This window comes from Corapipo altera, unplaced genomic scaffold (assembly GCF_003945725.1).
Source record: "Corapipo altera isolate COAL_440 unplaced genomic scaffold, ASM394572v1 70566, whole genome shotgun sequence".
Lineage (NCBI taxonomy): Eukaryota > Metazoa > Chordata > Aves > Passeriformes > Pipridae > Corapipo > Corapipo altera.
The window spans coordinates 1-12,242 of NW_020885555.1; the positions used below are offsets into that span (position 1 = coordinate 1).

General features: G+C 64.1%; 1 protein-coding gene and 1 pseudogene across 1 annotated transcript; both read left to right on the plus strand.

Annotated features, from left to right (window-relative positions):
* Positions 1-245: 245 nt before the first annotated feature.
* Positions 246-9,334, plus strand: LOC113940609 (annotated as a pseudogene).
* Positions 9,335-9,567: 233 nt separating this feature from the next.
* On the plus strand, positions 9,568-12,236 carry LOC113940607 (laminin subunit beta-2-like; the record flags this gene model as incomplete). The annotated part of the gene is made up of 8 exons (XM_027631767.1): positions 9,568-9,727; positions 9,891-10,054; positions 10,142-10,277; positions 10,469-10,542; positions 10,655-10,843; positions 10,919-10,982; positions 11,896-12,098; positions 12,187-12,236. Coding segments are annotated over exons 1-8 (938 nt in total), but the record flags the coding sequence as incomplete, so codon positions are not given.
* Between the last annotated feature and the right edge of the window lie 6 nt (positions 12,237-12,242).

The following is a 12,242-nucleotide window of genomic DNA, read 5'->3' on the forward strand; positions in this document are numbered from 1 at the left end:
GGTGGAGGGATGGGGGTAGAAGAATGATGGAGGGGTGTGGATGAAGGCTTGAGGAGGCAGGAATGGGGGATGAAGGGGTGGTGATTGAGAAAGGGGATTGGTTGTATGAGGATGAAGGGAGGGAGATGGAGGGATGGAGGTGAAGGGATGGTGATGGAGGGATGAGGATGGAACGATCTGGGATAGAGACATGGAAATGGAGGGATATGTGATGGAGGGATGGGAATGGAAGGACTGAGGACGGAGGAATGGGGACAGAGAGATGGGGATGGAGGGGTGAGGGATGAAAGGACATGGAATGGGGAAGGACGGCCATGAAGCCCATGGGCTGTGGTCCCACATGGCAGCCTCCCACATATGCACATGCATGTGCGGGGGGCAGCGTGCCGGTGTGACCCGCGGGGCACGGTGATGGGCAGCTCCCCGTGTGACCCCATCAGTGGGGATTGCTACTGCAAACGCTTCGTGGCCGGGCGCTCCTGCAGCCAGTGCGTGGTGAGTTCCCCAGCCTGTCCCACACCATGCACCATGCCCCTGACTCTCCCCAACCCCATGGCTACCCCCAGGTCTGGGCTGGCCCCACACATCCCTACATGTCCCTCCTCACTGCAGCCTGAGTTCTGGGGCCTGAGCTACGACCTGGGGGGGATGCCGGCCCTGCGCCTGTGACTTCGGGGGAGCCTACAGCAACCGGTGGGGCCTAGCACAGCACCTAGGGGCATGGAATGGGATGGGAGTGGGGACAAGGCTGGGAGTGACACATGGGGGGGAGGGATGGGAACATTGGTGGAGGGATGGGGACAAGGCTGGGAAGATAGAGGGGACTGGTATGGAATAAGGGAGGGAGGGGTCTCCATCTCCAGAGATGGAGGGACGGATGAGGACAAAGCCAGACAGGAGGACAGATGGAGGGACAGGATGGTCGCCCCCAGGTGCTCCATGGAGGACGGGGCTTGTCCCTGCCGTCCCCACATCATGGGGCGGCAGTGTGACCAGGTACAACCCGGATTCTTCTGCGCCCCCCTCGACTACTACACCTATGAGGCTGAGCAGGCCACCGGCCATGGCCACAGCCACCCCCAGCTCCCGGTGAGTCTTCTTGGGAGTCCCTGTGCTTGTACATGGCTGTCACTGTGCACCATGCTCCATGCATGGCGGTAACCCATGCTCCATGCATGGCTGTCACCCTGTCATGCATGTGGCTGTCACCATGCCCTGTGCATGGCTATCCTTGTGCATGGCTGTCCCTGTGCATGGCCACCATCCCCTGACCCCATCCCTGCAGGGTGCCATCAGGGCAGAGGTGCCTCAGGACTGTCTGGAGTACAACACTAGGGAGTCAGGGGGGCGGAAGGGACGCTCACGGCACCAGCGCAGCTCCCCCCGTGCCCCCCAGCTCCGCACCCCCTTGCGCCGCAGCCGCCAACAGCCCCCCAAGGTGAGCCCTGGGGTGGTGGGAGAGGGCACAGGCTGGCACTGTGGGGCAGGGGCAGTCTGGAGGCAGAGCCTGGGCCAAGCTGTGCCGGTGCCCTGCCCAGCCGGACGTGGAGGAGGTGGTACGGGATGGTGCTGGGCACATGGTGACGTGGACAGGCTTGGGGTTCGCCCGGGTGCGGGACGGGGCTGGCCTGACCTTCCTCATGGACAACGTGCCCTACCCAATGGACTACGAGCTGCTCATCCGCTACGAGCCTGAGGTGAGCATGGTCACGGCCGTGGCCACGGTGTGTACGGCCCGGCATGGCACAGCCCTGACACTGCCTCACCTGTTGCCACAGTCAGCTGAGGACTGGGAGGTCGTGGTCAGTGTCAGCTCCCGGGTGTTGCCCACCAGCCCTCGCTGTGGGAACCTGCTGCCCTCCGAGCAGATGTACCGTGAGAGCCTGCCCCACAGCCAGAGGTGGGATGGGATGGGATGGGGTGGGATGGAGGTGGGGACAAGGATCGGGACAGGACAGGGACAGGGACAGCCCTACCACACTCCCAGAACTGAGGGATGGGGATGGAATGGAAACAGGGACAATCCTACCACACAGGTGAGGGATGGGGACAGGGACAAGGAAGGCGGTTAGGTTCTGCTGCTGTCCCCTTGCTGTCCCCATGGCCCCGCTGTGCCCATGCCCTGACACCTGACTCTGTACAGGTATGTGCTGCTGTCCCGGCCCTTCTGCTTCGAGCCCAGCACCCCCTATGAAGTGACCATGCGGCTTCAGCGGGCTGGTGTCACCCAGCGCCACCCCGGCGCCTTCATCCTCATTGACTCGGTGAGGGGGGTCCCACTGCAGCCCATGCCTGGGGCTTGGCAGGGGTGGGGTGATGGGCAGAGATGGGGGACCACAGGCTGGGGTGGGCAGTGACCCCGCTCTGGAGATGTACATGGGATGGGGATGAGGATGAGGTAGAATGAGGAGGGAATGGGATGGGATGGGATGAGGATGTTGATGGAGAAGGGGATACCAATGAGACTGGGACTTTGACAGAGTTGGAGTTGGCACAGAGATGTCAGTGTGGAAGGGTATAAGGAAGTCTTTGGGGATAGGAATTAGTATGGGAGTATCAATGGGTTTGGGGATGTCAGTGGAACTTCAGCTGTTGATGGAGCTGAGTGGTTGAGCCTCCAGCAGGATCAGGGCTGTACTGGGACAGATGGATCCGTCTTGGTGGCAGGGGCCAGGTCTCGCAGTGGGGGCTGTCTGTGCCCCCCAACCCCCTCTCCTCTCCCCTTCCCACAGCTGGTGCTCCTGCCACGGGTGTTGGAGTTGCCGGGTTTCCATGGGGCGGAGGCGGCAGCGCGCCAGGAGGAGCTGGAGCGGTACCGGTGCCTGGAGGTGTTTCACATGGCCCCCCCACACCCCTTGGCCCAGGCCTGCGCCCGCCTGGTCTGCAGCGTCTCGGCCCTGATGCACGGCGGGGCACTGCGTGAGTGGGGACCCTGCGGGGATGGGACTGAGGAGTGGGCAAGGTGGAGCCCTGCCCAGGGCAGTGGGTCAGGATGTGGCCATGCCCGTGGCAGGGTGGGCAGGAGAGCAGTGACAGGGCATCGGTACGTGTGGGAAGGTGTGGAGAGGGCAGCCCTGGCCCCATGCTGGTCCTGCTCCTGCAGCCTGCCAGTGCGACCCACAGGGCTCCCGCAGCAGCGAGTGCCAGGTCCAGGGTGGGCAGTGCGAGTGCAAGCCCCACGTCATCGGCCGACGCTGTGACCGCTGCGCCCCAGGCAGCTATGGCTTCGGGCCCCAGGGATGCAGCCGTAAGTGGTGGGATCTGTGTCTGCCAGGGATCCCTGTCCCTCCTGTCTGTCTCTGTCCAGCCATCAGTTCTCTGTTCACTGCCTTGTTCACTTGTCTGTACATCTGTCCATCCATGCACGTGTCCATCTCAGCTCTGTTGTCCTGCAGCCCATCCCAGTTCCCCCCTCCATCCATCCATCCACTCATCCATCCATCCATCCATCCACCTAAGCCCCCTGTGGACGCTGTCCTGCCTGGCACTCACTTGGCTGTCTGTCCACTCATGTTCTTGTGGACCTGTGTGTCCACATGAGCCCTTCTGTGCCACAGTCCTTGGAGTCGGTGCTGGTCCCCTGCCTGTCTGTCTGTCCATCCCTATATCCCTGCATCCCTGTGCCTGACTGGAGCCGTGCTGCCCCACAGCCTGCATCTGCTCCCCGGAGGGCTCGGTCTCCCAGCTGTGTGACGCAGTGAGCGGGCAGTGCCAGTGCCAGTCTGGTGCCGTGGGCCGGCAGTGTGACCAGTGCCAGCCCGGCTACTGGGGCTTCCCTGCCTGCCGGCCCTGCCAGTGCAACGGGCACGCTGAGGAGTGTGACCCTCGCACGGGCACCTGCCTGCGCTGCCGCGACCACACGGATGGACGGCACTGTGAGAGGTGAGCCAGGGCCAAGGGGAGGGGATGGCATGGCATGGCGTGGTGTGGTGTGTGATGTGGCATGGAATGGGATAGATACAACGAGATAGGATAGAATGAGATATGATTATATGGGATATGTTGGAATGGGGGGATGGGATGAGATGGGATGAGGTAGGGTAGTATAGGATGGGATGGGATGGATATAATTGGATATAGGATGGATGGGATGAGATGGATGAGATTGAGATGGAATGGAATGGGATAGGATGAGATTTGATGGTATGGGATACAATGGAATGAGATGGGATGGATGGGATGGTGGGATGGTATATGATGGCTGTGATGGATCCACTGGGCACTCATCCCTTGTCCTTGCAGGTGCCAGGATGGTTACTATGGGAATCCCGTGCTGGGCTCAGGCCAGCAGTGCCGGCCCTGCCCCTGTCCTGGCTACCCCGGCACACGGCACTACCACGGGAGCTCCTGCCACGCCAGTGAGGAGACCCACCACATTATCTGCCTCTGCGCACCTGGATATGCAGGTGAGGGGAAGGGCAGGCACGGTGCAGCGGGGACCACCCAGCACTGGAGCTGCAGGACCCCAGCACCTACAGCCCCCACTTTCCACAGGGCCCCGCTGTGACCGCTGCTCCCCTGGCTACTTCGGGGCTCCGGAGATGGAGGGGGGCGTGTGCCGGCCCTGCCAGTGCAACAACAACATCGACACCAGCGACCCGGGGGGCTGCGACCCTCGCACGGGGCAGTGCCTGCGCTGCCTGTACCACACTGCCGGGCCTCACTGTGCCCAGTGCCAGCCTGGCTACTATGGCAATGCCCTGCAGCGCAGCTGCCGGCGTGAGCGGGGCAGGGGGCTCTGAGGCGTTTGGGTTAGGGGAATTGGGCTGAAGCAAGGGCTTGGGGTGGGGATGAGGCTCATGGCTGTGGTTGGGTGTAGAGTGATTGGGGTTGTGCAGGGCAGTTGGGTTGGGCAGAATTTTGTGGTGTTGGGGGGTTTGGGGCTTGGGGGTCAGGGCCAGGTGAGGTTTGGGGCTGTGCCTGGGTTGGGGCTGGGCAGGGGACAGGGATTGGGATTGGTAGGGGTGTTGGGCCTGTGCATGGGTTTTGGGGCCAGGCAGATCTGGGGTGTTGGGGCCAGCAGGGCACTGCTGAGCCCCAAGTGGATGCCCGCCCTCCTGCAGGCTGCGGCTGTGACCCGCGGGGCACACTGGCCTCACACTGTGCCAATGGCACCTGTGCCTGTGACCGTGGCACGGGAGCCTGCACCTGCCGGCCCAACGTTGTGGGCAAGAGCTGCGACCGCTGTGCACCCCAATTCTGGAGCTTGGGAGGTCCAGGGGGCTGCGAGCCCTGTGACTGCCACCCCATACATGCCCTGCACTCTGTCTGTGATACGGTGAGTTCCCTGGCACCCTGGCATGGCTCCAGTGCCCTCCCGGGGCCTGGTGAGCCACCCACTGAGCACAGCACTGTTGCTGCAGGTGACAGGGCAGTGCCAGTGCCGGCCTGGGTTCGGGGGCCGTGTCTGCTCCCAGTGCCAGGAGCACCACTGGGGAGACCCTGAGCAGGAGTGCCGAGGTGGGGGCACACTCCAGGGGCTGGGGCTGTGGGGGCTCTGGGGACATGAGTTTTGGGGGGAATCTGGGTGCATGATGAGACTCTAGGGACATGGGTGGAGTCTCTGAACGTGGGACACTGGGGACACAAGGGATTCAGGAGATCTTGGAGACATGGTGGGATGCTGGGGGCACAGAAGACCTTGGTGACACAGTGGGATGCTGGGGACATGGTGGGACCCTGAGGACATGGGGAGTCTGTGGGACCATGGAAGACTCAGGGGACCCTGAGTACATGGTGGGACTGTGGGGACATAGGAGACCCTGGGCATAGATGGGACTCTGGAGACATAGGGGATTATGGTGGGATGCTGGGAATATGGTGCCACTCTGGGGGCATGGGTGTCTGTGGGGAGGCCGGGACACACATCTGACTGTCTCTGCAGCCTGTGAGTGTGAGCCGCTGGGTGCTGAGAGCCCACAGTGCGAGCAGGACAGCGGGCAGTGCCAGTGCCGGCTGGGATTTGGGGGGCTGCACTGTGACCGCTGCCAGCGGGGCTACCAGGAGCCTTTCCCCCACTGCTCGCCCTGCCACCCCTGCTTCGGGCGCTGGGACCCGGCCGTGGGCAGCCTGCGGGACGGGCTGCAGCGCCTTGGGGCACAGGTGCAGGCCCTGAGGGAGGGGGGATCCGCGCTCCCACTCAGCCCTCGTCGCCTGAGGGAGCTGGAGGAGGCCCTGGGACGCGTGGAACGACTGCTGGGTGAAGCGGGCAACCCCAGTAGCCCCCTCCTCAGTGGACTGCCTGGGCAGCTGGACGGCACTAGGCAAGTGTGCGCATTGGGCTCGTGTGGGGGGACCCTCCTTTTGTCCCCCAAAAAAGTTTAAGACCCCATCCCCACCCCAAGAATGGAGCTGGACAACTTCTGGAGGCACCTCCAAGAGCTGGAACAACATCTGGACCAGTTGGCGCAGGCAGATGTGCGGCACCATGACCAGCTAGCTGGGCTGAGCCACAAGCTGGGGGGTCTCAACCGAACCACCTCCCATCTCCAAATCCTCCTCGGCACCGTAGCAATGACTGGATTCAGCGGTAAGAGCATCTGGCAAGGATTGGAGGGGTTGGTGGCAGCCATCCTGGTCAAACCCTGACACCAGCGCCCTCAGAGTCTTACCGCAGCATCCTGGCATCGGCGGAGGCCTCGCGGCAGGCAGAGGTGGTGGCCAATGGCACAGCTGGTGAGCTGAGCAGGTCACAGGCGACGCGGCGGGCAGCTGAGCGGGCATTGCGGCAGCGGGGCGATGCTTTCCGCCGTGGCACAGCCGCAGCACGGAAATCCTTGCGGGAGGCACAGAAACGGGTGATGGGACTCAGCATTGCCAGGATCAATGAGAAGGTGAGAGCAGGACTGGTGGGAGTGGCATGGGGGTCTCTCCCTATGTGGTGTTGAGCTGCCATCTGCACCATTGGCATCATCACAGATATGTGGGGCACCCGGAGACCGGAGCTGCAAGCACGCACCTTGTGGAGGAGCCTTGTGCCGGGACGGTGACGGCACGCGGCGTTGCGGTGGCACGGGTTGTGCAGGGGCATTGCCCATCTCAGCTCGAGCCCTGAGCAGCGCCCGTAATGCCTCACAGCAGTTGGAGGTGGCATTAGGGCAGCTGGGTGTTGTGGCACAGAAGGTAGGAGTGGTGGCTCCATGACACTTTCTGGGGTCCCCTTGTGACCCTTTCGCATGGCCTGCTTGTGCCCTCTCCATGACACTTTGATGTGCCCTTCCATGTTCTGTTTGTGCCCTTTCCATGTCCCTCTGTATGTCCCCTTCTATGCCCTCCTTGTGCCCTTTCCATGCCTCCAAGGATATTAGCCCTTGGTGTCCCTCTTATACCCCTTCACAACTGCCCCTTGTGCCACCTGTGTGCCCACTTGGGCCACTGCTGCACCCTCTGTATGTTCCTTTGCACCCTCCTTCCATGCTCCCTTGCAGGCCCCCATCTTGTCCCTGCACATGTAACCTCATGCCCCCTGGTCACCCCCATGCCCCCTTCCTGGGGCTTCCCTGTGCCCCCTGCTCAGCCAGCTGCTCCCCAGATGCAGGAGGTGCAGGAGCTGGCACGGGGGGCACGGAGCTGGGCGGAGGAGGCACTGGGGCGCTCACAGGCTGCCCACAGCCGTGCGGAGGAGGCGACGGCCCAGCTACGGGATTTCATCCGTCGAATCAAGGCCTTCCTGGCAGGTAGTGCCAGCACCAGGTGGGCACGTGAAAATGGTGGGGCTCAGTGCACCCGCCCTGAGCTCACTCTCCTCCCCTGTCCCTGCAGAGGAGGGAGCCGACCCAGGCAGCATCGAGTTGGTGGCCCAGCAGGTGCTGAACATCTCCCTGCCCAGCAGCCCCAGTCGTATCCAGGAGCTGCTGTGGGAGATGCGGGAGAGCATCAGCCAGCTGGAGGGGGTTGATGCAGTGCTCAATGGCACGGCAGAGGGGCTGGCCATGACACAGGGGCTGCTGGCGCGGGGACAGGAGGCCAGGTGAGTTATGAGGGATATGCCAAGGTGGGCAGGGTATGGGGTCAGTCCCCCAGCCTTGGCAGGGCCTGGAGCTGCCCATGCTGCCACAGGGAGCGAGCAGAAGGTGTGAGGGATGAGCTGGTGGAGACACAGCAGGTACTGGAGGTGGCACGGGCTCAGGCAACGGCAGCAGGGAGTGCCCTGCAGAGCGCCAGGAATGCCATCCGGGCAGCTGAGAACAAAGCCAGGGAGGTAAGGGGCACCAGCTGGGGAGTGGAGCCAATTCCACCAGCATGGCCGGGAGTGGGGATGCTGTTTTGGGCATGCTGGGGACAACCGGGTTGGTGCTGTGGGGGCACACTGGGAGCAATAGGGTTGGTACTGTGGACAGCAAGACTGATACCTTTAGGCACATCATAGATAGGGAGGCTGGTACTGGGGGAATGGCGGGGGGCGGGTGCCATGTGTTCACCAGGGCAGTGGGCCCGGCACCGTGGGTGTGGCAGTTGCCGTGCCTGCCACAGCCGGTGTCTGTGCCTGCCCAGGCGGAGCGCAAGCTGCAGGCCCTGGACGCCAAGGAGACACGGGCACAGCGGCGGCTGCAGGAGCTGGCACAACGCGTCACTACCCTGCAGGAGCGCAGCCAGAATGTTCGCCACATGGCCCAGCAAGCCAAGGATGGGGCACAGCGTGCCACCTCCAACTCAGGGTCACTCAGCCAGGTGAGCTCCAGCCCTGCTTGGCCGTGGTGTGGCACCAAGTAGAGACAGAGTGCTAGGGGTGCTGAGCCTCACTATCATGCCCTTGTGCCACCAGGACCTCGCGCACGTGACGCAGCGCTACGTGTTGCTGAAGAACCGGGTGAGAGTGCTGGATGGGGTATCTGATGGGGCCCTGCAGCGTGTGACACAGCTGACAACAGAGGCCCGAAACCTCTTGGACAAGGCCAGCAACAGCAAGAGGAAGCTGGAAGGTGAGGGGGAGAACATGGTGGGGGACATTCCGAACCATCTCCTTGTGCGTCTCCCTGTGTCCCCCTGGGCCCAACCCACCTGGTGACCCAGGAGTGATGCGGGCTGGTGACATGGTGGTGAGCTGCACCATGACTGTGTCCCGTCCTGCAGACCTGGAGCAGCGCTTTGGGGCCAACGAGCAGGCAATGGCAGCAAAGGTGACACAACTGCAGGAGTTGGAGCAGCAGGTCTCGGGACTGCTGCAGGAGATCCGCGAGAGGGCCAACGCTTATGCCACCTGCTAGGGACCATCGACGGCGTCGGGGGCCGGTCCTGCCCCGCAGCCCCCCTCCGGTCCCCGAGCTCGGAGGTCCCGTCCACTCCACACCCCCCTATATCGCGGGCGCGCCTGCAAATAAAGCCCTGAACTGTGTGTGCCTGTGTCCGGTGCCTTCTGCCTTTCCCTGCCTCCTGCCTCCCCCTGCTCCTGCCTCCTGTATTCTCCCGCCTGTCCCGGCCGCTTCGCTCCCCCGCTCCCCACTCCGGCCGGGATCCGCCCCGCGCTTTCCGCACAGCCCCGAGCGCTGCGCCTGCCGCCCAGTTCGGAGGGGCCGGGAGGGACCGGGACGGGGCCGGGGCCGGGTCTGGGAACGGGATCGAGTACGGGAACCGGCGGGTCAGGACGGGACGGGACGGGACCGCCGGGCACCTGCCGAGCGCCCCCTTTGCGCGCCTTTTGCGCCCCTTTCCGCCCCGTCGCGCCCCGCGATGCGGAGCCCGGTGAAGCGGAGCCCCGGCGCCCTCCTGCTGCTGCCTCTGCTGGCCGGTGAGTCCGCGCCCCCCGCCCAGCGGGGCCGGTGGGTGCCGGGGTCCGGTCCGGCCCCGCCGCCCCGTTTCCGGGCGGCCGCGGAAGGGGCCCCGGGCGCGGCGGGGGGAGCCCCGGCCCCCCCTTTGCCCCGCGGCGCCCTGAGCCACCCGCCGCCCCGCAGGGCTGGGGGGGGGCCTAGCCCCCGATTCCCCCCAGGGCTGTGCCCGCGGCAGCTGCTACCCGGCCACCGGGGACCTGTTGGTGGGGCGAGCCGCCAGCCTGAGTGCCACCTCCACCTGCGGGCTGCGCCGGCCTCAGCCCTACTGCATTGTCAGCCACCTCCAGGTGAGTGGGACGGGGACTGGGGGCACTGGGCGGGGATGTGGGTCACGGGACAGGGCTGAGGACACACGCTGAGCCTCCCACTCGCAGGAGGAGAAAAAGTGCTTCATCTGCGACTCGCGACGGCCCTATGATGCCCGCACCAACACCAACAGCCACCGCATCGAGAACGTGGTCACCAGCTTCGCCCCCCGTCCCAAGAAAGCCTGGTGGCAGTCGGAGAATGGTGAGCAGTGGGTGGGGGTGGCAGGGCATCCTGTCCTGTCCCGGGGGGCTCTCTTTCCCTTCCTCCCACGCTGAGGAAGTGTGACTCAGCCAGCGGCCACGGCCGCACCCCTGGACCACGGCCGGGTGGGGGGGACGAGCCCCAGGGAGCCATGGGTGGGTGCTCCCAGCAATCACACCTGTCATCCCCAGGTGTGGAGCACGTCAGCATCCAGCTGGACCTGGAGGCCGAGTTCCACTTCACCCACCTCATCATGACCTTCAAGGTGGGTCCCAACATTTAGGGTACCCAGGCTGGGTTGGGATGGGATGGGATGGGATGAGACAGGCCCCTGAGGGCTGTGGGGCTGGCCCCCATCCCACCTGGGTGTCTTGCAGACCTTCCGCCCCGCGGCCATGCTGGTGGAGCGCTCGGCCGACTTTGGGCGCACCTGGAAGGTCTATCGCTACTTTGCCTACGACTGCACTGCCTCCTTCCCCCACGTCCCCCATGGGCCCCCACGCCGCATCGATGATGTCATCTGTGAGTCCCGCTACTCTGACATCGAGCCCTCCACTGAGGGAGAGGTGAGGCCCCAGCAGCACTCCAGGAGGGTTGAGGGACCCCCTGTTCTCTCCTCACCACCTTGCTGTCCATCCTAGGTGATCTACCGAGTGCTGGACCCTGCCATCCCTATCCGGGACCCCTACAGCTCCTCCATCCAGAGTGAGTCGCCAGCCCTGGGCTCCTGCCTGGCTGCTCTATTTTGGGCGCAGCTATTTTGGCTGTTCTTTCCCTGCTCTGAGCCTCACAGTGGGGTCAGGGCCTGATCCAGCCCTGATCAGCCCTGATCCAGCAGCAGCTCGGGCCCCTCCTGCACCCTGCCCTGTGGGAGCAGCTAAAGGTCAGGCTGTATTGGGTCAAGTGGAGGGGGATGGTTGTGCCATGGCTGCACCCAGTGCTGAGCAGCAGCCGCAGTGCAAGATGGGGAGTCATGCTGGGCACAAGATGCAGTGGGTTAATCACCCAGGGCTAAATTTAGACTGGGAGCAGGAGGGGAGGAATCTGCAGGGCAGGGCTTCTGGGAAGCTGCAGTTCTGGGGAGCTGTCCTTTCCTGCCAGGGCCCCCCCGGCTGCATCCATCAGGGACAGCTGTCTCCTGGGCACAACCCCCAGTGGTGAGTGTCCCACCACCCATAAAGGTGCTGTGCCCAGGGCATTGTTCTGCACTCGTGGGGTCCCAGCCTCTGCAGAGGCTCTGCTGAGGTGTGCAGAGCCCTGGCCCACACACAGGCAGACTGTGCACAGCCACGTGCATGGGAGTTGAACCCCTGCAGTTACATACAGCCCAACATGGCCACGTGCAACCACATGCCTGTGAGCCAAACCATGCAGAGCCCTGGGCCAATACACTGTGCTGTAAAAAACCACAACAGCCCAGCCTGGATAGCAGCCCTGCTCAGACACCCCATGCCATGCACAGCCCATCCCAGCCATGCCCAAGCCATGCCCAGCTCCTCTGAACTGCCCACAGCCCGCTATGCCATGCACAGCCCAGCCCAGCTGTGCCCGTCAGAGGTGAGGTGTGCATGGATGTGCCCAGCCATGCCATGCCAACACGAGTCTCTCCCTGCCGCAGACTTGCTGCGTGTCACCAACCTGCGGGTGAACCTCACCAAGCTGCACACGCTGGGGGATGACCTGCTGGACTCGCGGCGGGAGATCCGGGAGAAGTACTACTACGCGCTCTACGAGCTGGTGATGCGTGGGAACTGCTTCTGCTACGGGCATGCCTCTGAATGTGCCCCGCTCAGTGGGGCACCTGCCACCGCCGACGGCATGGTAGGGCGAGCCAGCCCCGCGTGCCCTGCTGGAGCTGGGTAGCTGCGCTGCCTAGTTCTGTAGCCCTTGACCCGTGGCATCCCGACAGGTGCACGGGCGCTGTGTCTGCAAGCACCACACGCAGGGGCTGAACTGCGAGCGCTG